Source organism: Pinus tabuliformis, chromosome 5_2 (assembly GCF_031772625.1).
Source record: "Pinus tabuliformis cultivar Carrire ecotype Pingquan chromosome 5_2, CPIR1, whole genome shotgun sequence".
In the NCBI taxonomy this organism is placed as follows: domain Eukaryota; kingdom Viridiplantae; phylum Streptophyta; class Pinopsida; order Pinales; family Pinaceae; genus Pinus; species Pinus tabuliformis.
In genome coordinates this window covers 1042761001-1042787976 of record NC_142306.1, presented here as the reverse complement: position 1 = coordinate 1042787976, position 26976 = coordinate 1042761001, and the positions used below count along the sequence as shown (strand labels likewise).

The 26976-nt window shown below is 39.7% G+C and overlaps 1 protein-coding gene across 1 annotated transcript in view; it reads right to left on the bottom strand.

Moving 5' to 3' along the window:
- LOC149162803 (HEAT/U-box domain-containing protein) overlaps positions 1–26976 on the bottom strand; it is a 407100-nt gene that overhangs the window by 100158 nt on the left and 279966 nt on the right. The window contains exon 13 of the mRNA XM_089437404.1: positions 114–837. Within this exon, the coding sequence (XP_089293530.1) occupies positions 114–837 (724 nt within the window). The remainder of the gene's footprint in view (positions 1–113; positions 838–26976) is intronic.

Sequence of the window (26976 nt, the reverse complement as noted above, 5' to 3'; positions counted from 1 at the left end):
AATTAACAACAGTTTAACCTTAACATGATAAAATAACTGCTAAGAAATCCCCTCAGTTTCATACAAGTAGCCAATCAAATGGACAATGATTTGTCAATAGAATTTCTATTCACCTGGCTGTCCCATTTGACATAATATTAAGGGTGGTCCAGAAAGAGCTCTTTGCAGCCACTGGCATGTATTCTCTTGCACGTTTCCTGTATCCACTTCTGCCAATGAAAAGTCTTGATTGGTTTCCTCCAAGTTCACAGTTCTCTTCCGCAATATCGGAACAAGGATTTGTAAAATATGTGGTATAATCCTTGTAAAGCCATTGACAGCAGATGCATTTTGGAATTCCTTTTTCTGGAAATAATGAAATAATCTGGAAGCATCTGCTTTGGTCCAGACACTGCCATCCTTGAAGAGCACTACAAGTAACATGACCAAAGCCCGCAAGAACGGCTCCTCAATCTTATCTACTTCCTTATCAGAGATAGGCCAGGCATTTAGAGGGTAGAAATTATCCAAAGCACTGTTTGTTAATGCCCCTGTAAACAATATATTAATGATAGAGTTCACCATAATTTGTTGAGGATGACCCGCATCTTTTTTTGCACATTCACATAGGAATGGCAAGAGATATTCCACTGCACTGCCTCCTGGCCACTTCCATGTGCACAACACCTCTATTGCCAACCAGATTCTACAAGAAGAAATTTCATTGCATATTGGATTGCTCGTGTTCTCCATTGTGATATGTGAGGTCTTCATCAGTGAACCAAAGAGCAGTTTATCCTTGCCGAGGGCCAAACCAATCCTTTCCACAAACATTACATATCTCATATGCATATTTTTCTGCCAATGAGTCCATAAATTGATCATCAATACACACTCAAGCTTTCAACCAAATTTAAAAGCATGGACTGATACTTTAAAAGAAATTCCAAATCCTTCAGCAAAAGCTACCATATAGGAAATTCCAAAACTGTAAGCATGATCGTTTAAGGATTTCATTGCCTAGCTATTAGATATTGTTCACACAATAGGACACTGATATATAGCGATCAGAGAAATACTGGTGTGAGTACCTTCAATGCTACTGAAAACACAGGACTACCATTTTCAAGGTGAAGAGATGTCTAAACAAACCTAAGGCTACATAAGCCAATTTCTTCAACGCCAAATATGGCTGAGATGTGGCGATTGCTGTACTTGAGGCCTTTTCTGAGTAGATATATATATATATATATATAGATATATATAGAATCAGACCTATAGCCTGGAACCTTGCTGACATTATCCCTGAAAAGTTCATTGATTTCTGGTATGTTCTGAGTTATTTTCAGAAGGGGAAATATAAGCTTGTAAGGCTGTTGCTTGCTTCTAATTGGATCGGTAAAATTTTTGGGCTTCACATAAATTGCATCTTGCTGAGTTAAAGCCTTATTCATGTCTCTATGGGTACTGTGTATTTCTAAGTTAATAAAAGCATGAAAATTATACCTCAAGCTATGTTCAATCAAACTGTTTGACAGAAAACCTCTAAGTAAAAACTTAGCAAAACTCAGAAATTAAAGGGGAAATTTGAGATACTTCCAGGAGGGTATCTTACACAAACCCACGATCTGCCTCTCATGGGCCATGTCCTCCATGCAACATGGATGTTCAACCAAAGGGATGTCTGGAGAGAGTTGTAAACTGGTTACATTCCATTCAATACTCCCAGAATGTGGAAAGGCACAGTTTCTGGACAATGATAATTAGAAGCATCTTATCAAAATCATCAAAGATCCTCTTAACCCCCTCCATTCTCAAGGAGTATACAAGATTTCTTGCTTCTGTATCTTTCTTACATTTGACAAAAAAATGCTCAATTCAAACCAGAATCAAAGAACACACAACATACATACAACGTGAAAGAATTATAAAAAACAGCCTTAGTTAATACTCTAAAAGATCTAATCATCACATATGCATTAAAAACACAAAGGTTATTGTCAAAGAAAACCATTTCTCAAAGAGATTCGTCAAAAAAGCTTTGGAAATTGAGAACAAACATGATAATCTAAATAGAGACTATGGCCTTGTGCTCAATGAGAACTGGACACCAATTATTAATATCATAAGAAGGTTGACTTGATCATCATTTGGTTAAGATCATAGTTTTAAAACTCAGACTTCGACTTCGACTCAGCCACTATCAACTCACCTTTCAACTCAGAGCCAGTTTCATTTCAACGACTCGGTTTTCCAAAAAATACATAAAATATTATCCCTAGTTCTCTTTCAATGCAAAAGCAAATGTCTTCGATAGGGTCATATAGAGTAAGTTCCTCATTCCCATTCACAGCCCAGTCATTGACACAAGACTTACCTACACAGTTAGTCTCAGATACATGCAATGTTCTCTCTATGCACATTCTTCTAGAACACAACCACCCAATGTTACTTGGGAGCGGGAGCGGGAGCGGGGAGCGGGAGCGGAAGCGGGAGCGGGCGGGAGCGGGAGCGACCATTTTCAGAAGCTCCCGGTTTGGGAGCGAATCCGGGAGCAATTTTTTAAAAACATATATATTTTTTATATTTTTTAATTTTTGATACATATATGTCAACAAAAACATGTAGAATGATGAAATAGACATAAAAAACATAAAAAAACATAAATTGATCATTGAACCATATCACATCAATCATCTAGAAATTATAATCGTCATCAACCATGTCCACAAGTTAGTAAAATACATATTACAACTGCAACATATTGAGTCTTATAAATCATGATTCATCAAATTCAATATTAAAGTTTCAACTTCAAGCTTTCAGAATTGAAAATTCAATAACATTTATCATCATTGATCACCAAAGTTGTACTTGTAAGCCAAGTTTAACCATTACAAGAAGTAATATCGAAGATATTTCTAAGTCCTAACTTCTAACTGTTAACATGATATGAAATGTTAAAAATTTATAAAATGAAACATGAATAATGAGATGAAATGAAACAACTTTAGTCTTTCACAAAGCATCATATTCATAATTCACAATCATTACCAATGAGTTATAATTGCCAAGGCCCAACTTCAAACTTCAAATTTTCATTGTCACAGTGATATAATGTTTACAAAAAATATCATAATGTCATAATGATATGAAAGAGTCAAGAGTCAAGAGTCAAGGACTCAAAACTCAACAGTTATGAAAACTAAAGTCTAATAGAAACTAAAAAAGACAAGTAAACTGTAAATCTACAAGTGGCCCTTGCCACGAGAGTCTCCAGGAGTATAAGTAGGTTGTGGTGGTCTTCTAGGAGTCTCCCGCACAGACCGACGACCAAAACTAGAGCCTCCACGCGAGGGTGTCGATGCCGATGGAGGTGGCGACAGCAATGGAACAAGACTCGGGCCCCGAGCACTGCTACTGGATGGTGGAGGTGGAGGTGGCATGGCTGCTGCAGCTGCTTCATTTTCATCCCTTACAAGCTCCTCTTCTAGTTCTTCAATATGTACAATGCCATCCTCCAAATTGTCGTCCTCAGGGTGATTGTCCCAAATTTTATATGTGGGATCTTCATTAGCCCGATCACAGTAATGGCTCAACAACCTCAAGTTGTAGTGGACATAAACCAAGCTTTCTGCTCGGTTTTCGTTGAGTCTGTTTCTTTTCACATTATGTATATAACTGTAGGTGCTCCAACACCTCTTTGTAGAAGAAGAATTTACAACCTGTGAAAGAACTTTTTTTGCCAATTTTGGCAAAAGTCCGTGGCCGCCATATGTTTCCCACCATGTGAGAGTATCAAATTTATCTCTGTCGTCCATTGCATGGAAGTTACCATACAAACCACTGCCACTGAGGTATTTGCCTATTTCAAGGCGCACAGCTGCACATTCCTCCCTGTCAGGTATCAATTTTTTAAATGCTTCCAAATATCCTCTAGTTACCTCTTGATCTAAGTGGGGTTTGGTCCTAACCCCACCCCCTGCTGAAGGTTTGCCCAACCAAGATGAAGAGTAGTATTTTGGCATAAGGATATACGCCAAGCAATGTAGTGGAACATTAAGCTTATTCCACCGTTCACACACACAATCATGAATTAGTTTGTACAAGTTGGGATCTCTATTATGAACAATATCTTTTATTTGCCCCAACATGGTATCCATTTGCTCATACACCTCGCCAATCACTGGTTTGTCTGTATCTGCAAACCGAATCATGTGATAAATTGGCTTGGTGAAATCCAATACTTGCCTCACACTTGTCCAAAACTGCCCATCAAGAGCGGCCTCCTCCACCATTTCAAAACCTCCCATGTCAGCTGCATTTGTAGCCCTTTCCTTTAATACCTGCCAATGTGGACTTGATACCATGCTAGCTAATGCCTCTCTTACCTTCACAAGGCGCCTGAAGGTGAGGTAATAGCTACCAAATCTTGTCTTCGCAATCTTCAGCAACTCCAATCTCGAGTGATTGCGGAAAAGGCCATGGGTATTGCTATGATTTGTAATAAATTTTATCATTTGTTTGCCTTTCTTGTACAAATCACCAATCCATTTGTATTGTGCATTTTTGTTTTTGACAATATCATGCAACAAAAGGTTCAATGTGTGAACCAAACATCCAGACCAAAATATGTTCGGGTATTTATCCTCAATAATTGCTCTCGCTGCCTTACAATTAGCAGCATTATCAATGATGACTTGGATGACATTGTATGGGCCAATACGCTCAATTGTTTCAAGTAATGCTTCTGCAATGTTGATAGCGGTCTTGAACTTGTCTGAGTAATCATGTGCAGCTAGAAAGATGGGACCACTAACAGACACAGCAAGAACACTTATCAATGGCTTGCCTTTTACATTTGTCCATCCATCAGATACAATGGACACCCCATAGTCAGTCCAAGAACTTGTCATTTTATTCAAAGAATGTGATATTTTTGCTTTTTCATGATCAAGGCCAACGGTTCTTGCCTTGTCATACCCAGGGCTCTTGTATCCTTTAGGGGCATCATTTATGGCAGAAACCATTTCGTTCCAATAAGGTGAGCGTAGAACATTGAATGGTATCCCACATGCATAGAGAAACCTGTAAACTTTTGAATCCACATCATTCCTACACCCCTCATCAAGGAAATCTGATATGGTTCTACGGCGTAAAGATGATGACCCTGTGCCTCCATGTCCATATCCACTGCCTTGGGAGGATGCTGAAGGAGTTCTTTGTGAGCTTGGTTCAAAGAAACCCCTTGATCTTTTTGTTCTGTATTGGGCTTCCTCCTCTTCCTTTATGTATTTGGCTCTATCTGCTGTTGACACCGCTGCACAAGTTTTGATTCCTATTTGTTTCTCTCCATCCCATGGCCTTTTCCCGCAGAGGTGTCTTCTAGCACAGGTGTATGAACCTGTGTAATCAGTGTTGCAATGGGGGCAATGAAATTTAGTGGTTCCACCCCCTCTCCCTGTTTCAGCCCTTTGAAAATATTTCCACAGTGGAGTTTGGTCTTGTTTAGTTTTTTGAGGGTCATGTTCACCCTCCTCCACCTCCTCCTCACTGGGGTTTTCACCCATTTGACTTCCTCCGACTTCTTCATCCACCTCTTCAGTTTCAGGCCCCCTCCGTTTCCTACTCTCCACCACCATAATAACCATAAAAGGGACCAGGAAGAGGAAAATGCCAATAAATATCCCCAGGTCCATGGTGTTTGATGTTTGTAGGGTTTGAGTCTTGAATCTGCAAATTAATTTAGTTTATTGGGATTAATTCATTTAATTTATTAATTTAATTTAAATACATGATCTTTAAACTCAAACAGCTAAATTAAACTAACCAAATTAACTACCTAACCAGCTAAACTAACTAAATGATTAAGTTACTTACCTCTGCAGGCTTGCTCCTCGCTCCTTGGCACTTGCTCCTCGCTCCTCAGCTCTTGCTCCTTGCTCCTCAGCTCTTGCTCCTTGCTCCTTTGCTCTTGCTCCAGCTCTCAATCTCTTGCTCAATGAAGTTGAAATGAAATTTTTTTGGCCCATTGCGCTTATAAAATAAAAAAAAAAATTCTAAATTTTTTTGAAATTTCGGGTCCGGCGGATTTTTTTTCCGCCGACCCGCTCCCGGCCCGGCTGAAATCGCTCCCGGAGCGATTTTTAATGCCCGGGAGCGATCAGGGAGCGATCGCTCCCGGGCATTAAAAATCGCTCCGGGAGCTCGGGAGCGATCGCTCCCTAAGTCGCTCCCTGACAGACCAGGGAGCGCAAATTTTTTTAAGGGAGCGTGCTCCCGAAAATCGCTCCCGTCCGGGAGCGATTTTGGGAGCGCGCTCCCGAGCCGCTCCCGTCCGGGAGCAAATTTTTTTAAGGGAGCGCGCTCCCGAAAATCGCTCCCGGCCGGGAGCGATTTTGGGAGCGCGCTCCCGAAAATCGCTCCCGTCCGGGAGCGATTTTGGGAGCGCGCTCCCGAGCCGCTCCCGTCTGGGAGCGATTTTGGGAGCGCGCTCCCGAGCCGCTCCCGTCCGGAGCGCGGTTTTGGGAGCGCGCTCGAGGGGGGGGGGGGGGGGGGGCGCTCCCCCGCAACATAGCAACCACCAATTTGTAAAATAAAAACCCAACCTGCCATTAACCAACATAGAGGTGTAAAAGGATTCGGTAGTATCAGGTCACTGAATGAAATACATTATATAGCTAGACACCTGTTACAAAATAAAGGTAACATCCATTGACACTAAGGAATATGAAAGACACCACTGTTTACGTCCAAATAGGATTCTCCAAGCTGTCAAGGTTATTGATACCCAGGCACATCTGGAGAGTGACTTACATTAGCTTCGTCGGAAGCTACCAATATTATTTTCAAGCCTCTAATCCAACCATCATGACTATCACAGAAACCGAAACTGACTCAGCGAGTTCAGGACAGTTTGGCTCAGTTTGGTACAAAACTGCCCCCCAAGCCAAGATGACTCAATTGCCTGTCAACTCAATCGGTTTGACTGGTATTGAGTCGAACTGGTCCAAGCTTCAAAACAATGGACAAGATAGATCAAAGCAAGTATCTCATACTTATTCCCTAGTTTTCAATGCTCTTTCTTCCTCAAGCTCAACAGATGGGTCTTGTTTGAGAACCTGAAACATCAGTCGATTTCCCTTTCTTCAAACAATCTATATCATAACCAGATTTTCAAAAATTATATATTCACAAAACAAGGAATATCACATCGTTTTTGGGCCCTGTAACCCACCAAAGGTTGGTGACCCCGTAGGATAAAAAATTTCACCCACACTTCGCATCCAGCCAGCCAGCAGCCCCTAACAGCCACCACTAGCCGATGACAGCATACCATTTCATCTCTGCCACCTACGTCAGCCACATGAATTCTTACCAATCTGGCAAGAGCACAGGAATGAAGGTGGGCCTCCAATCAAAAGGTACTTTATTAATTTTGCAATTCACTGCTTATGCTTGCTTGTATTTTCACTTTTGCTATAGATTATGGGGTGACCTTGAAGAAAGAGGGGTTTTGACTGTGATCTTCTAAACTCAACCTTAAATGGGGGTTGATCTTCGATCCTAGTCCAGTGGGACTTCCCCTAATGGCCCAATGGGTTTAGGAGGGGGGCAAGCCAAGAAGCCTTGATTGAGATAGTGAGTTCCATCTATCCCTATTCCATAATTACCACTTTCCATCATACATTACAAGCCCTTATTCCACCTCCATTCTTCGGGTTCAGCTGACCATTGGTTCTCTGGGATTTGACACCCATACATCCACACACCTAAGTAGGGCTCGAAACTTTGCCCTGGAAGGTTGATGCAACTAAAAGACTAGGAAAAAGCATATAATGGCCACAAGCAAACTAAATGAAAGAATATCAAAATGCAAAAGATGGTGGGGACATACACATTAGCATGTGGGCAAAAGCCTAGCATGAGCTCTACCTTGTTACTTTTTGGGGTAGCAACGGATAGGTGTTTTAGTCCCTATGGTGTCTAAGAGGCTAAGGAATATAGGATTTCCAAAACACAGAAAAGGTTTCATCAGAAAAGCAGTGTTCCACGGGGACGCGTCCCCCAGGGTTGGGTGCGCGCACCCCTCGCACCCCACGCACCCGGGACGGGGAGTCTCTTGGGGGTGCGTTTCCCCACGCACCCTTTTTGGGGAGTCTTGGGGAGACGCAAGGGGGTGCGTTTCCCCAGTGTGGGAGTCTAGACTCCCCACGACTCCCCAAAAAGGGTGCTTCTGGGCGTCCCCCTTTAGTGTGGGAGTCTAGACTCCCCAAAAAGGGTGCTTCTGGGCGTCCCCCTTCAGTGTGGGAGTCTAGACTCCCCAAAAAGGGTGCGCCTGGGCGTCCCCCTTTAAATTTGTCTAATAAGACTTAAAAATAAAAAAATTCAAAATAAAAAATTAAAAAATCAAAACCATTAATTTTTTTTTAAACTAAAATTAAAACTAAATAACTAAAACTTAAAAGTCTAAAAAAAAATTAAAATTAAAACTAAATAACTAAAACTTAAAAGCCTAAACCTAAAAGACATGAAAGGCAAAACTTAAAGTTAAAAGCTCACTTCATTTCAACCCAAAGTCATTTCCATTTCCACGCAATGCTGATTTGAATGAGTTATCGATCAATGTATTTGAATATTTTATTATTGATTTTTATTTTTGTTTTTCGAATCTCATGGTATGTATGAATAATAATTAATTCAATAATGAGACTTGTCACTTGAGTATGTCATATGAATGATATATGTATTAAAATGAATGATGAGGATGGATCAATGACTCAAATTTCAATTGTCTATTTAATATTTTTATGCTTTCATTATTGAACAATGAACAATGAATATCAACTTGAATTATATATATATATATATATATATATACCTCGACGACTCCCCGCACCCCCGAAATTTCCCTAAAATTTGAGGGTACTCCCACACGTCCCCCCTGTGCGTCTCCCCGCACCCGCGTCTCCCCGCACCGGAGTCTTGGTGGAACATTGCAGAAAAGCCTTAGAACTACCTCAATTAGATTAATAAGCCTATAATTAAATATTTCCTAAGTCTAACTTAGGACAAGTGGTTAATTAAATCAGATTAATTAAGGGAGGTCAATTTTGCTCTAGAGACTTCCAAAAAAGTCAATTGACGAAGTCAAGATGATCATAGTTGTTGGAAGTAATACTGAAAGGGGGGGGGCGGGGGGGTGAATCAGTATTAGCAAGTTAATAATATTTCATTTCCATAACCAGATTTATATACGCTACTTCAGTTAATGAAACTTGCGTGTATACGCAACTGTATTTAAGGCAACTAGCATATACCCTGCAAACGTATAACTTAGTTAATTCATCATATGTTGATCTTTAATCTGTGCATAAGAACCATATAAACAGTAACCAGGTGCAGTAAAAATAGAACAGTCAATCACACACATGAACACAAGATATAAGGTGGAAATCCAATGTGGGTGAAAACCACCTGCTGCAATCGTCTCTATCTTCTTTTAATAAGAAACTTCTTTTTACAATTTTTGTACTGGTGCAATCTTATACCAGTACGCAGGATTCTACTTGCAGAAGGCTACAACCTTCTCTCGTTCTCCAGCTTCTCCTGGAAGGGAGCTACAACCCGCTCGCTCTTGTACTAGCTGATGTGTTTACTGGTATGTAGGTGCTGGCCTATAGAAGGCTACAACCTTCTCTTTTCTTCCAGGGTACACGTTTCATAAATTTTCAGACTGGATCCATCAATAACATCAATCAAACATCAAATATATCTGCATCAACCAATCTCCTTTGCACCAACCAAAACTAAATCAATCAATCACTTCTCAGAATGTTGTAACCAGAATACAGTAACAGTAACCAGAACCCAAGCCAGAACCCAAAACACTGCAACAGCAAACAGAAGTAGCTAAATCATATTTTATGAGGTATACGCTACTTCAATGTGTCGAACCTGCATACATACATTGTTTTCTCAAGGTGAACCTGCGTATAGATCTGCAAATCAAATTTAAGATGTATACGTTGTTTTGATATGCAGAACCAGTGTGTATATGCACCTTTGCTAAAGTGAACCTGTGTACAGATCTGTAAATGATGATTTAAACTTTACAACAATTCCAGACATCAGTTATACCCAGATCATCATATTTACAGATTACAACATGCGCTAGTTATTCAGATAAAAGATCACAAACCACACAAAGATACTTCTCTTCAAGCCTTAAGATCTTGACCCATCATTAGATCTTATCCTTCATCAAGCGCTAAGGTTCATCCTTGATTCAGATCCAGCTATGCACCATAACCCAATAACCTATATTCTGGATCTTGCTCTTCATCAGATATTCAATGCTTGAGTGCCCTTGCCTAATGATCTTCTCCTCCTTTTATAGTCTTAGGCCTTACTCAATACCATGGACCAAAACCACTTAGAACCAATACCTTGGACCAAATACCTGGGGTCAACACTTCGGACAAGATACCTTGGACCAATACCATGGATCAAAATACCATGGACCAAATACCACGGACCAAAACTAAGTTTTCCAACATGTACGTGCCTTTCATTCCGTGAAAGTGTATGTATATGCTATACGTGCCTTTCCTTCCGTGAAAGTGCGTGTGTATGCTATACGCGCCTTTTGGTCTACGAACACGCATGTACACGCGGCTTGGTCAATGAGGAACCTGCGTATACCTCTCTTTCTTCATTCTGAGAGTCTGAACTGTGATCTGTCATCTGAGTGAGTTGCCATCAAGGACAACACCTATGTCATAGTGCCAAAACTGTGTCATAATGCCAACAATCTCCCCCTTTAGACTTGATGGCAACCCCAAGTCACTCTCCCCCTTTGTCATCAAGGGCAAAGGGTTATGCTCCCCCTGAGTACATGTTGAATTCTCTGATATGATGAAGTGTGTTGATTGAGCTCCATGCTCGAGTCCATGCTCCCCCTGAATATAAGCAAGGTCTGCAAAAAGATGTTCTAAAAGAAGAACATGACTCTATACATACATCATAAATGACCTTCCTATCACCAAAGACTCATACATCCATCTCCCAACCAAGTGGGGATATACCAAGTTTGACTCATCCACCAATTGATTATACATGTCAAAACACAAACATTACATCCCATGCATAGTGGGGAAACAAAATAGGTCGTTTCATGACCTTGACATTAAAAGATATACATGACATAGAGACCAAATATCTGAAACAAGACCATGATAGTTATCAGCAACTATCATCAGCAGCATCTGTCAATCACCATCTAGACCAGCAACCAAGATCTCCCCCTGAACCTGTTCCACCTAAATTAGAAACAACTGTGAATTTGTAGCAAGATCTTCTAAGATAATGCCAACAATGCATTATTAGAAGTATATGCTCCCCCTAAACCTGTGCCAGATGATCATTGTCAAACTCATATCAGACTCCTTTCACCCTGAGTCTGGCCCACTATTTTTTTCTTCAAACCAACATATACGCGACTGTATCCACAGCAACCGGCGTATGTACGCGGATACGCTTCATGAAACTCACGTATAACCACTTTTCTCTGAAACAGATAAGTTTCAACAGCAAGATGATGCATCAACTACTCCCAGCTTCTGTCTGAGATATTCAAATGTCTCTCTAGGCAGTGGTTTGGCGAATATATCAGCAACCTATTTTTTTGGAGGGAACATACTCCAATTTGACCTTTTGTTCAAGCACTTGTTCACGTAGAAAATGATATTTGATGGGTATGTGCTTGGTCTTGGAATGCATGACTGGATTCTTTGAAATACTGATTGCACTTGTATTATCACATAGAATGGAGATGGGTGGAGTACATGTGATCTGAATGTCTTGCAATGTTTGCATCATCCAAAGGAGTTGTGTGCAGCAAGATGCAGCAGCCACATATTCTGCTTCAACTGTAAATAATGCAATTGAACTTTGTTTCTTTTGAACCAAGAAACTAATCTGGAACCCATATAAAATGCACCACCACTAGTGCTTTTTCTGTCATCAACGTTTCCTGCCCAATCTGCATCTGTATATACATGAAGTGTAAGATCTGTATCTCTAGGATACCATAAACCAAAATTTTGTGTTCCTTGAAGATATTTGAAAATCCTTTTGACTTCCTGAAGGTGTGATTCCTTTGGATTGGCATGAAATCTTCCAACTATTCCCACTGCATGCATGATGTCTGGTCGGATACCTATTAGATAAAGTAGACTGTCAATCATGGATCTGTAGGTTGGTTGATGTACTGCTGCTAATTCATCATTTGAGATGAGACTGCATCCTGTTACCATAGGGGTACATACTGGTTTAGAATCTTCCATGCCATATTTTTTCAAGATATGCTTGAGATATTTGGTTTGTGACAGAAAAATACCATCTTTATTTTGTTGAACTTGTAGACCAAGAAAATATGTGAGCTCACCAAGCAGGGACATTTCAAATTCTTGCTGCATTACCAAAGCAAAGTTTTGACTCATGGCTTCTTCATTGCTACCAAAAATGATATCATCAACATACACAACAAGTATTAGCAATTTATTATTATCAATCTTTGTATATAGATTGCTATCAGTTGATCCTTTTGAAAAACCTTGTTGATGGAGGTATTTGTCAAGACGGTAATACCAAGCCCTTGGAGCTTGTTTTAGACCATAGAGAACCTTTCTGAGTCTGCATACAAGTTTTGCATCATTTCCAAGGATGAATCCGTCTGGTTGCTCAATATATACTTCTTCTTCTAAGTCTCCATTAAGAAAGGCAAATTTTACATCCATTTGGTATACTTTGAATTTCTGAAAACTAGAAAGAGCAAGGAACATTCTTATGGCTTCAAGTCTAGCAATAGGTGCAAAAGTTTCTTCAAAATCTATACCTTCTTGTTGAGCATATCCTTTACAAACAAGTCTGGCCTTGTTTCTAATAACTTCACCATTTTCATTCAGCTTGTTTTTGAATATCCATTTGGTTCCTATGATATTCTTATCATGAGGTCTAGGAACTAATTCCCAAGTATTATTCTTTTCAATTTGCTCAAGTTCTTCATTCATGGCCTTGACCCAACATTCATCTTTGCATGCTTCATTTATATTTTGAGGTTCGATGGAGGAAAGCAATGCTAGATAGCTTGAAGCTTCTGTGATAGTTCTTCTTGTCTGCACACCTGCCTCTTTCTGTCCCAAAATTTGAGTCTCTGGATGATTTTTCTGAACATACCTGGATGGAGTCTTTTCTTCTGTTGTTATCTGTTCTTCTGGTGCTTCATTGGTTTCTTCTTCAGAATTAGTCTGATTTGATGTGGAAGGATAATCCTCATCTTCTCCACAATCTTCGGTTTTTACCTAGTTTGGATTTTTGCATGCTTCATCAACCACAACATCAATACTTTCAATAATTTTCCCAAGTCTTTTATTATAACACTTATATTCTTTACTTCGGGAAGAGTAACCAAGGAGAATTCCTTCATCTGCTCTGGGTTCGAACTTGCCAAGTTTTTCATCAGTCCTTTTGATGTAACATTTGCTTCCAAAAACTTTGAAGTATTTTACAATAGGAGTCTTACCATACCAAAGTTCATGTCGAGTTTGAGTGTTGTTTACCCAAACATTTGCTTTGTTGATAATAGTGACGGCAGCGAATGTAGCTTCACCCCAGAAGGTTGCAGGAGTTCCAGACTCATCTAGCATAGCCCGAGCCATTTGTTGAACAGTTCTGTTCATCCTTTCTACTACTCCATTTTGTTGAGGAGTCCTTGCAGTGGAGAATTGTCTTTTTATTCCATGTTCTTCACAAAAGTCAAAAAATTCATCCGAGGTAAATTCCCCTCCTCGATCAGACCTGAGGCATTTGATTTTGCGATCTGATTCATTCTCAACCAATGCTTTGAAGGCTTTGAATTTTTCAAAAGCTTCATCTTTATGCTTTAGAAGTCCTATCCAACACATTCTGTAAAAATCATCAATGAACAATATAAAGTATTCTTCTCCACGAGGTGACTTTTTTCTTGATGGTCCACATAGATCAGTATGAACAAGTTCAAGAGGTTTACTTGCTGATCCTTCCTTTTCAGGGAATTGCGACCTAGTTTGCTTATCAAATTGACATGATTTGCATATTGTATTTTCTGGAATGCTGATATCAGGAAGATCACGAACGGCTTGGAATTTGCTTGCTTTTCTTATTTGAGAGAAGCTTAGATGCCCCAATCTTCTGTGCCATAGTCAGTGTTCATCATTTTTGCTTAGATAGCACTGTTGTTGTCCTCCCTTGAGTATGTATAAGTTGTTTGGAGTTCTTATACCTTTGATCACGGTTTCTCCTGTATCAAGCTCACCAACAACACATCCATTTGATCGAAATACAACTTCATTTCCTTGATCACACCTTTGACTGACACTCAACAGGTTATGCTTTAAACTATCAACATACATAACATTCCCAGCTTTAACTTTTTTCTTTTAAAAGAACAGAACCTTTACCTTTTATGACAGCAAGAGCGTCATTTCCAAATGAAACCTTCTTTTCCTTTTCTAAGGCATTATATGACTGAAGTTTTTCTTTATCACCTGTCATGAGTTTCAAGCATCCACTGTCGATGTACCACTAATTTTCTTGTCCTTCTGCATACAAGGCTATACCACATCTTTCTGTTTGCGATTCTTTCTTTCTCCATATTTTGGGATTTAATAAAGTTTGCTCCTTTTGAGATGTTTGTTGAAATTTATTCCTGCATTCAAATTCTTCGTGACCAAAGTTGTTGCAGATAGAGCATTCTATTTCATTTTCAAGAAGAGAAAAGTTATTGTAGGTCCGCTTCATGATCCCCATCACATTCCTTTGGTTTCGTGCTTTTCTAGTCATGATGGTCTTGTAAGCAACACATTGAGCAGCTTTGTGTCCAAAGTTATGACATGAAAAACATTGGCCATTGAAGAAGTTCCTACGATTATCGAATCTACTGACCTAGTGATTGTAGTTTCTATTCATTCTTGAAACAGATTGAGTATGATTTACCTGAGGTTGGTTGTAGCTTCTGTTTATCCTTGAAGTAAATTGAGCCCGATTTACCTAGCGATTTGCTTTATGCCTTTGTTGTCGATTGTCAACCTGTTCACTGCCCTTTGCTGCATCAAGATAGCTTTCAGTGGAGGTTGACGGCTTTTGTGTTTGGGATGCTTCTTCAGTATATCCAAGACCTGTCTTTATCAGAGGAGAACGCTACACTTTGATCATTTTATTTAGGGTTTCTGATCCTTTAGCAAATCTAAGATTGAGAGTTTTTGTTTTCTCAATATCCTTTCTTAGACCCACAATTTCACATTCTAGTTTTTCATTGTGTTTTTCTCTTTCAGCAAGTTGGAATGTCAGAGTATCTATAATCATATTCTTTTCTTCTAAACAAATTTTGAGTTTAGAGATTTCTTCATAAAGGTCATCTTCATCTAAAGCATCCAAGAAATCATCTTCAAAAGCCATCAGAAGTCTATAATCATTACTATTTTCATCTTCATCACTATTTGATACACCATCGCTATCTTCATGCGTATAGTAGCTCTTCTTACTTACACTTTGTTTACTATTCCATTTTGCTAATTCCTTACCTTTATCAAGCTTATCTTTATGAGGGCATTTGGCCGCATAATGATCAACTCTTCCATAAGCAAAACATTTGAAAGGTAGTTTACCTCTGAATCTTCCAGAACCTCGTTGAAGGTTCTTAACAAAGTTTGCTTCTTCCTCTCCTTCTGAAATATGTCCTAATTCAATGAGTTCTTCCCTTCCTGAAGCTTCGAATGCGGCTTCTCTCATATCTGATGGACCTCCTTTTCTCATTTCGAAAGCAGTTAAGATTCCATGTCGCTGTGTCATAATAATACTCTGAAGATCCTGCTTTTCTTCTATGGCAGAAACTTTTGATTCAAACTTAGTAGACAAGGATCTTAAAACCTTTTCAACTAAAGTTCTCTTCACCCAAGTTCTTCATGCAATTAATAATCTCACCTATACGTAAGAAGTAACTAGCTACACTTTCATCATTGTGCATTTTGAGAGTTTCATATTGAATTCTAAGAAATTGCAGTTTTGCACGTTTTACCTGATTGTCTCCTTCATAGCTTAGAACAATCTTGTCCCATATTTCTGTGGCGGTTTTGAGCTGCATAACTTTGACAAATTCTGACTGTGACAGACTCCCCAATAATGTATTGACAGCCTTGGCATTGGTTTCATATTACTTTTTACCTGCCATATCTGTAGGAATTGCTGATGAAAATGTATATCCTCCTTCCACGATTTCCCAGACATCTGTTCCAAGAGATTGAAGATAGACTATGGTTCTTACCTTCCAATAAACAAAGTTGCTCCCATCAAAGATTGGTGGTCTAATGGATCCCTCTCTTTCGTAGTTACTCATGATGATAGATCTTCCTTCAAGCGATCAAGCTTCTTCTGAAGGACCTACTCTGATACCAATTGTTGGAAATAATACTGAGAGGGGGGGTGAATCAGTATTAGCAAGTCAATAATATTTCATTTCCATAACCAAATTTATATACGCTACTTCAGTTAATGAAACTTGTGTGTATACGCAACTGTATTTAAGGCAACTAGCGTATACCCTGCAAACTTATAACTTAGTTAATTCATCATATGTTGATCTTTAATCTGTGCATCAGAACCATATAAACAATAACCAAGTGCAGTAAAAACAGAACAGACAAACACACCATGAACACAAGATATAAGGTGGAAACCCAATGTGCGTGAAAACCACCTGCTGCAATCGTCTTTATCTTCTTTTAATAAGAAACTTCTTTTTACAATTTTTGTACTGGTGCAGTCTTATACCAGTATGCAGGCTTCTACCTGTAGAAGGCTACAACCTTCTCTCGTTCTCCAGCTTCTCCTAGAAGGGAGCTACAACCCCCTAGCTCTTGTACTAGCTGATGTGTTTACTAGTACATAGGTGCTGGCCTACAGAAGGCTACAACCTTCTCTTTTCTTCCAGGGACCACGTTTCATAAATTTTCAGACTAGATCCATCAATAACATCAATCAAACATCAAATATATATGCATCAACCAATCTCCTTTGCACCAACCAAAACTGAATCAATCAATCACTTCTCAGAATGCTATAACCAAAAAACAGTAACAGTAACCAGAACCCAAGCCAGAACCCAGAACACTGCGACAGCAAACAGAAGTAGCTAAAGCATATTTTATGAGGTATACGCAACTTCAATGTGTAGAACCTATGTACATACGCTGTTTTCTCAAGGTGAACCCGCGTATAGATCTGCATGGAGGGTTTCTAACTAGTAGACTTCGAAACTTCAACATGGTATCAGAGCATGATTGTACATCATAGGAGAACTGAGGACATCCGCTGAGCGGAGCAATAGCAGCGGAAAACAATTGTCCCGAGGTGACAGAAGCAGTTTCTAGCAGAGCTGCAACAAGGGAAGGGTGACGCAGTGCCTGCGTCATCAAGGGTGAGCCAGGAAGAGGCAGCGCAGAGGCTAAGGGAGGCAAAGGGAGCCTCACGTACAGCCACGCAAAAGCTAGGATGGCTGACGCAATCGGCTAAGGAGGCCGAGTTGTTGGTGCCGACATTGCGCAGAGCCTAGGAGCTCTCGCCCTCAGGTTTTTGGGGTTTAGAAGGCTGTGGGAACATTGAAAAGTAGAGCTGGTGAGGTACTGTAGTCAAAACAGTACCTAACAAGGCAAGGCCAAGAGGAGGGAGTTTCTACCAAGGGTTTCTAGCCGAGAAACTCGGTTTAGTGGTGCAGTTGCACAGACGATCAGAGTAGGGGGCATCTCGACATCGACAGGAGGATTTCCAGGAGGGAAATCGAGACTCGGAGGAAGTCAGATCGAGAACTTCAAGGAGGGAAGTAGAAGAGCATCATAGCACTACACGAAGTAAGAGACCAGGACAGACTGGACAGAGCGTCAAACTTCGCAATCTGGAAGGCCAGAATCTTATCTGTACTTGACAGAAATCGTGTCAAGAACTCCGCCTTGAAGATTATAGCTATCCCAGTTGTCTCAAATGATAACGACAAGTACGAGGAGGCAATGGCGGGGGCCAAGAGCATCATCCTTGACAAGGTCAAGGACCATGTAGTACCACACATTGCCGAGAAGGAAACGGCATATGAGATGTGGGAGGCCCTCAGGAAATTGTACCAGCATACTTCTGTGCAAAGAAGAATGTTACTAGAGAATCAGTTGAGGCTGTATCAGATGAAGAAGGGAGTACCGATTGACACCTTCCTCAAAGAACTGAATGAGATCCGAGATCAGTTGACTACTATAGAAGCCACGTCGAATCAAGAATTGATGGTGAGGACAGCCCTGAATGCTGTCTCAGAAGACTAGGAGGTATTTGTCCAGAGTATACTAGGCAGAGGGACACTTCCACCTTGGGATGAGATGTGGGCGGCTCTTCGCCAGGAAGAGATCAGACAGCAGTCAAAGACGGGTAGCAGTAGCAAGGGGATCAAAGTCAAACAGGAGGAGGAATATGTTGCCCTAGCATTTGAGGGAAAGCAGGAAAAGCAGAAGAAGGATCTCTCCAAGATCAAGTGCTTCCATTGTGGGGAGTTGGGTCATTATGCGACCCAGTGTCCAAGGAAAAAGAGTAAGGGAGAGTCTTCCGAGACTAAGGCAGCGCCAGCAAGGGCAGAGAAGGAAGTATTGACAAACGATGACTGTGCCATGAGTGCACATGCGCCACTTGAGAAGGAGTGGGGAGACATCGAGCTATAGTCAGGCGGACTACAGGCGATGAGGGCCAGGATCCTCGAGGTACCCAACCTCTTCGATTAGACCTTGCTACAGAAGCCCCGAAGAGGAGTAGTAGGACTGGCTAAGTCGAGTAGAGATGGATGTGGATGAAGAGGCAGAGAGAGCTACAGTGCAGGAGTCCCGAGACAGCGCGAAGCTAGCAGGCAGCAGCAGTGCGAGGGGCATGGGAGTGTTGCACCAGTGCAGGACGGCACAGTGAGATGTGCAACGGTGCGAGATGCAGGGAGTTGTTGCAGCAGTGCAGAGGTCAGAGAGGGAGCACTTGTCAGCGACAGAGGGAGCTTCAGCATCAGTGGGTGTCTCTAGCCCAACAAGGAGGTCAGGTTGGGAGATCAGTTACTTACTTCTCAGTAACTGAGTTGCAGTGCAGCAGTGGGCAGCATGATGCATATAAGTGCAATTCAATTATGTTGAAGTTTCTAAGTTCACTAATTAGAATCCCTCCATGCACTTTACTGATTTATTCCCTCCTGATGCTGAAGTTATTTTTAGTAACGGAACTAACTAGTAGACTTAGAAACTTCAACATAATTGAATTGCACTTATATGTTATTTTCCTAAAGTTTGGTATTACATCTATTAATGTCGAAATGGAAAAATCTACCATTTCAAGCATTGTTCACTGCCATTTTTAGGGTTGGCATCTAGGTTTTATTTGTTGTTTTGTGTATTTTCAGCCATCAAAAACACGTTGTTGAACTATCCCTTGTTTACCCCTTTTCAATATCCTTAAGCCTTTGTTGATAATACCCTTCATAGGCTATTTCCATTGTTGTTGTAAAATTTTGCATGGTATGAATCTGCATTATTTTAAAGCCCCAATTTATAACAGCAATCCATAAATTGATGGTGGCAGGTTGGAAAAATAACTTGAATATCTAAAGACCTTATCTCGACCTCTCACAACTTGCTAATAGTCTCCCCCAATCCATCATCTTTTTCTCAACCTGAACCTTTCTTTATCGAAGACCATTCAAGGGTGTATAGTTTTCCAGCTCCTTTTAGAGTCATTTGGCTTAGGATCCCTACTGAAATTTGGTGGCATCAGGAGGTACTTCTCACATGATGTTTGTGTCGAGCACGAAAGAATAATTAAAAGGCACAAAAAATATTTAGATTTAATTATATGTCGCCTCAAGGGTCAAGTCGGCTTAGGTCGGACAACAAGGCCAAGAAACACGACCCTTAGGGTTTCACACTCCTTGGAAAGGTATGAATACAAGGGACAAGAAGCATAAAGGAGATTTCTTCTTGTGTGGTGGATGAGGCTACAAGGGACCTAGCTCCAGGTGAAAGGAAGGGTTGTATGAGCAAAGGTTTTGTTGTAGTAGGAAACAATAGGCTGAGAAAAGGGTTGGCCGCAGGCCCTAAGTGTGACCGCAGACTTAGGAACAAGTCATAGTGCTAAAAGAGTAGGTCGAGAAAACTCAAGCAGTTGACTAAGGCAAAAACTAGTAGGTCGAGGCTATCGTATCTGTCACATAAGCATGCCAAAGGTTAAGGGGAGAGACCACAAGCCTGTAGGTATTGTTGGCTACTTCAGGAAGGAACTGAGGCTGAAACAAGGAGGTAGTAGCCTTGGCGCAGTAGCCACAAGCCTAGGAACAGGGTTGCAAGGGTAAGGGAGGCTTGTTAGGGAAGGTCACAGCCTAGAACAAGCTTCCCGAGGGACGGCAAGACGGCCAAGGCTAAAAGGGAAAATGTTGAGTGTGCTACAAACTGGCAAAAGGCTAAAGGAGTAAGTCAAGGGCCTAAGGCGAGCGAAGAAGGAAGAGGACGAAGAAGACTTGTTTCTAGGCTATTTCTATCTCACAAGTGTGAAGGAAGGCTAGGGTTTACATTGTTGGACTAGGGTTTTTCTTTGGAAGGATCGATCTTGAGGAAAGAAGAGAAAGAATGACAACGAAGGTCACATTACGTCATCCTCAAGTACCAGAACAAGGAGAAAGCCAAGCAAAGACCTGAAGAAGCCTTGAGAGGCAAGAATGAGCTCACACGTGTGGTAGCAACTACTGCTAGGAGGGTTGAAAATTCCAGACATGCAATAGAGGCCGAAATTCTAAAGTTGGGGGTCGAAGTTGTGTTGTTGGAAGAGATTTTGACTTGGACAAAGGAAGCACATCATCTGGAAGGGTTGGACTTGGTCTTGGAGGGTATTTGTCTTGGTCTAAAGGTCTTGGAATTCGTCAATTGAAGAATCTATAAGAAGAGATGATATTTGCGGGTTTTCCTCTCAAGTGGAGAGGTTTTGGCCCGGGCTTGCAACCTACATCCTGTGTTCTTATGTACTATTGTTCTTCTTGTTTTGGTAGTTTTTTTATGATACATAAACATAATAATAAGTGGAGAAGCTAATAAGTAAGAAAAGTAAAATGACATCACAAGCAGAAAAGAGAAATCATCCTAACTATTTCCCTGTAGATTTCTCAACAGCTTGGGATCTCTCTTGTTCTTAGTTATTGGTTTGGCTATTATCTTGATATGGTTGTTTTTGTTGTAATGATGAATTGAATTCTCTCTCTCTCTTTCTTGTAAGGAAAGACTTTTATGGGTTTTCCCCTTGTGGGTTTTGCCCTGGCCTCAGGCCTAGTTTCTATGTCTCTTGTCTCATGGTTTCATGTTTATTTTTTCTATTGTTCTTTCATGTTATGTATAACTATTTATTTCTTAATGACATTGGATGAATGATATGTGACATTAATGCAAATTGATCATTGGAAGTAGTTATTTGTGGAAGAAAAATCATTCTAGGTTGTTTGCCCTTGAAATCTCAACATCATACTCTCCTTTTATCTCCTATTCCCGCTTCTACTATTCCTCCATTTTTCTCTCCCCTTTCTCTATTTTTCCTCTTTATTTCACTCTCTTTTTTCCAATGTTCCACGGGGACGCGTCCCCCAGGGTCGGGTGCACGCACCCCACGCAACCAGGACAGGTAGTCTACTGGGGGTGTGTTTCCTGTAAAGTTTTGTAGATGTTCTATGCTAAGAGCAATTTCACTTTTCTCACAGCAATCATACAAGTAGATAAGCAAAATGCAGATAGAACATATAAGCAGATCTTACAGAAGACAAATCAGAAACAAGAAAAATGAATGTGTTCGTTTCGGCGGTCAACAGGATGCTTCAACCAGCAAAGTCTCCTTTGGTCAGCCAGCCCAGCATGTGTCACAACAACCCTTCTGGTAGCTCGTACTTTTAGGATGAGAGAGGAAGATGTGAGTTGAGTTTTTTTTGTTCCAATTCTCTCCAACTTTTCCTGTATATATATCCATCAGTGAGGGTGTGTGACACATCTGTTGGGCATGTGAGCCTACATTACAAAACTGGCTGACCTAGCACATATAATTTATTAAGAATAATAAATTCAAAATATAAGTTCTGCTCATCGGATTAAGACTATTTTTATATGGATTTTACACCTCTCAGAAAGAGGAATCCAACAAAAATATTAGCCTCTTAATCTGAGCATCAGAACATGGAGTTTGGACCTAGTTGTCCAATTTTAACATTTCCCCACACACCCTTTTTGGGGAGTCGTAGGGAGACGCAAGGGGGTGTGCTTCCCCAGTGTGGGGGACGAGACTCCTCCAAAAGGGGTGCGTCTGGGCGTCCCATCTCAAAATGGGTGCTTTGAGATTGATGGTCCTGATGACTTCATACAATAGATGGATGTAGAGGAGCAATCATTGAGAATGAATCCTTGACGTTGATTTTATTTTCAGTGCTCATCATCCATTTTTACTTTTCAGTTTTAACTTTTGATTTGTGACACTAGATATTGATGACCTCACACTGATTCTTGACTCTTCACTCTTAACTATTTTGAGTTTGAAACTGAGTTATATAAATTTAGTGTTCAAACTTCAATATCTAGTATATAGTAATATACTAGTATGTTTTGCTTTCAATTTAGATTCTAGAATGATGAATGATGAATTTAATTTTTAAATCAATGTAGATTATAGAATGATGAATGATGCATTTAATTTTTAAATCAATGTAGATTGTAGAATGACGAATGATATGGATCAATGTATTTGAATATTTCATTATTGAATATTTTTATTGAATCTCATGGTATAGATGAATAGTGAGTATGTCATATGAATGATGTATGTATCAAAATGAATGTTGAGAATTGATCAATGTATGTCATTGTTTAATTCAATTATGAATTTAAATTTTATGTGTGGATCAAAGTTCAATTTCCGATGTATTGGTATCCGTATTACTATTAGTCTATTTACTATTTATGCTTTCATTATTGAACAATGAATATAAGCTTGAATTATATATATATATATATATATATATATATAATTAATTAAAAATTATATATCCCGACCCCCGACCCTCCCCCCCCCCTTCCGCACCCCCAAAATTTCCCTAAAATTTGATGGTACTCCCACATGTCCCCCTTGTGAGTCTCCCCACACCCGCATCTCCCCACACCGGAGTCTTCGTGGAAGATTGTTTTTTTCCTCAAAAAATTTCAACAGCTCAATTTCTTAAAATTGGTTATATCAGATTTCTAAAGATGTGAGGGAGGAAAATTATGCCAAGTTGAAATTGCTCAAAATGCCTTCGGATATTTTTGTCATGAGAAAATTTGAGAATAATTCTTCAACAGAAAATTACCAAGTCAAATTAGCAAATTCTATACTCAGATATATTTTTATCACATGAGAACATGGACATACTTCAGTCTGACTCAAGCAAGGGCCACTTAATTCAGATTCCTTCTACAATCAGAGCTCAGTGCGACACACCATGCGCATTGACAACCAATAACAGGGAATTCAACCTGCTCCTCTTAGTACGAATTGAAGTCGAAAATTGTTATAAATACAAGGGAATGCCAACCTTCCAATTCGAATTGTCTTCAGCAAAGCAGGCATCCTTCTCTCTTCTCTCCATCATTCTTCCCTCTCGCTTCTAGCTCTTATTATTTTGTGTCAAAATATCATTGTCTTCAAGTTTTGTGATAATCATCTTGGTGCAACCAACCTTTTCGCAAAAAACCAACCTTTTAGCTTTGCGAAATAAAATTTAATTTTGATCCACTCACTCTGTTTTGTTTGATTCAATGGTATTTTTGTCAATTTATTAAGAGTTATTTCAGCTATTTATTTGGGCAATTAGCCATTTAAATGCAATTTCTTCTTACTCTATCATTCCATATTAAAGGCTGATTTGCAAAGGTCCATTCCACACATTACATTTACAAATTTTTATACACTTGTTTGGGCACTAACTTGCTTGTCAAATGGTCATTATCTTGTTGTTGTTTCTATGACTTTTGTAGATTTACTGGTTAGAACAGAAAGAACAAAGACTAGAGACACACCCCAAAGGTTGGTAAGCACTAGCCCAAACAAAGAGGGAGATTTGCTAGTGACACGTAGAGCAGATTTACCCATATGTTTGTTGATTTCTACTATTGATTTTTAAAGTTTACATCAAATTGCAGGGTATAGAAATTAGTGCTAATAATTTGGCGCCGTTGATGGGGACATTGAATTGTCAGTGTTACTACAACATTGGTGTGCTTTTGTTTAAATTGCTATATTTTAATTTATTCAACAGGCAATTCAATTGCAGGTAAGGTGGAATCACACAAGTTGACAGGACGAAATGCTTGTGAGACTGATCGAACCCAAGTATCTTTCCTACAATAGGATTAGATTTCTACCAAAAAATTCACCTACATTGGTAAGCGTATTGTATTCTTCGGTGAGTTGAATGCATTCCACTTCCAATTTTTTTAATCTCTCTAGGGAGTGTATCTTCAGCCACTGTTTTCTTTAGTTTCATGCATATCTTTATCCAGAGTTAATATTATGGTGGTAGTTCTACTTATTTTTCATCTTTGTTTTCTAAATGGCAGCAACTATTAAGCTAGTGAGATTTACCCTTATTGTTTATAAGTCATTAGATTTCACTGGAATTCCTAATCAACCTCATGATTTGCCTGCCATTATTATCAGAAATATTTTCCAAAGTTTGAAAGAAACAATGCAGTCACAATGGATGATCACCTTGATCCATTTTTAAAACTTGTGGATGATTTCAAAATAGAATAGGAGGATGTAGTGATGAATTTGTTTATGAAAACGCTTGAGAGGGATGCATGGACATGGTACAGATCCCTTCTCGATGCTTCCATTGATGGATGGCATCCATTTCAACAAACGTTTATAGAAAAATGGGGCCACAAACAAGACAATTCATTCTTATTAACTGAACTTGATTCTACACTTACAGAGGATAATGAAAATTTGTATTTGAATTTAATAACCATTTTTCTAAATTTTATTTTAAGATTCCTCAAAATGTGTGTCCTACTGATGAGTTTGCATTGCATTGTTATTTCAAATCATATGATGAATAGTTTGTATTTGGAGGAAGCACAAGTTGTTATCAAGCTGAAGAGAAATATTATTACAGCTCGGTAAGGGCAAGTTGCCCAATCCAAGTTGTTTGATCCACCGAGTAGAGCACCTCAAGAAATGAAGTAGGAGGATGCAACACAATTTGTTGATTTACTGCAAGAGTTATCCAATAAGGCACTATTACCAACATCGCAATAAAATAGGCAAATTGCAATCTTTTCAGCTTGGCGATTTTATCGACCGATTTCTTCGCAACTTTTTCAAACTTGAAAAACTATTGATAAAATCGAAAAAATTGTGATTTCTTCACAAGTCGACCAAAAAAATTGCAAGCCTTTCCGCAGGCCATGTATAAGTGGAAAAAAGTCGAATTTTCCCCCTTATTTTGCACTCAGAGCTCAACAATCCAACCCTATCAAGGAAGGAGTTTTTCACTGCCAAGGAGAGGAGATTTAACAGTTTTATGGTGTGGAGCTTGATTTTTTTCCACTGCTCAACGAATTCACTCCAACAATGCCAATTTGTGAGTAGGTTTCGTTTTTTCCCTTGACTCATGCACAGGGCAGTCAACCCTTTATTGTTAATTTGATATTATCCAATTGACCCTTACACTTGCATCCAAATTTGTGCCCCACTGCTTGTCACTCAAATTTGCAATTTTGTCACATAAAACAACCTACAGGAATTCTGAATTGTGTATCCATATTCCACTCTCTTGTTCCACAGTTCCACTTTCCAATGGAAACTTGACCATTTGATCAATTTTCTAAGTCAATTGTTGAGTGGTGGAGACTGCTTATTTATACAGAGAAAACCTCCAAACCTGTAACCCTGTTTTGATTAAAAATATTTACATATATTTTATGCCTGCCCCCATCGACAATTCCAACCTCAAAAGAGTGAGAAGAGGCATTTAAATTTGCACATTGATTTTTTTTTATCTTTTAATATATATCTCATGTGATGGATAGTTTTTTTTCAAAAAAAATTGTGCCCTAGGTTCAACTTCAAGTTCAAAAAAATGTCAAGGTAGTTGGACCCTTTGAGGGAATATGGTGAACTAATGTTGTACCAGGAGAGGGGGGGTCAATAGACAATATTTGACTTGCAAGTTGTGTGGAAAGCATATGTCTAGGGCCATCAACTGATTTAATTCCATCCAGGGAAAATTCCGGGAAAAATATAGGACTTTACCTAGATGCAACTCCAGAAATCATTCTGAAGGCCATTAAATCAATGCATTACAAAGATGAAGCCAAAGAAGACAGGGCAGCAGGGAGAAGTCAAATTCCATGGGGAGAAGTGGGAGGAGATACGAGTACTTCTTCAGCATTACTTTTCACAACCACATTGCCCAACCCCTCAACTATCTCGTCTTTTTTTGTTCCTAGAACCACCCCTAGTGCACAACCTAAGTTCAAATCAGTTTTTAAAAAAAGGGAAAAGGAAGAAGTTGACAAACTGGTGGGTAAGTGTCTTCTATTGAGTGATGTTCATTTCAGCATTGCCAAGATCAATCCATTCTACCAAGTATGTTTGATGTTGTTGATATTGTTAGCCTGGGGTGCAAAACCCCTTCCTAAGAGGAGTTGAGAGGGCCTATTCATCAAATGAAAAGGTTGATTTCACTACTAGATTGGAGGAGTTTAAGGCATGATGGGAACACACTAGATGTGTTATGATGTCGGATGGTTGGATTGATTAGAAGGGTAGGACTCTTCTTCATTTCCTGGTTAGCTGTCCCAAGGGGACAATGTTTATGAAATTTTT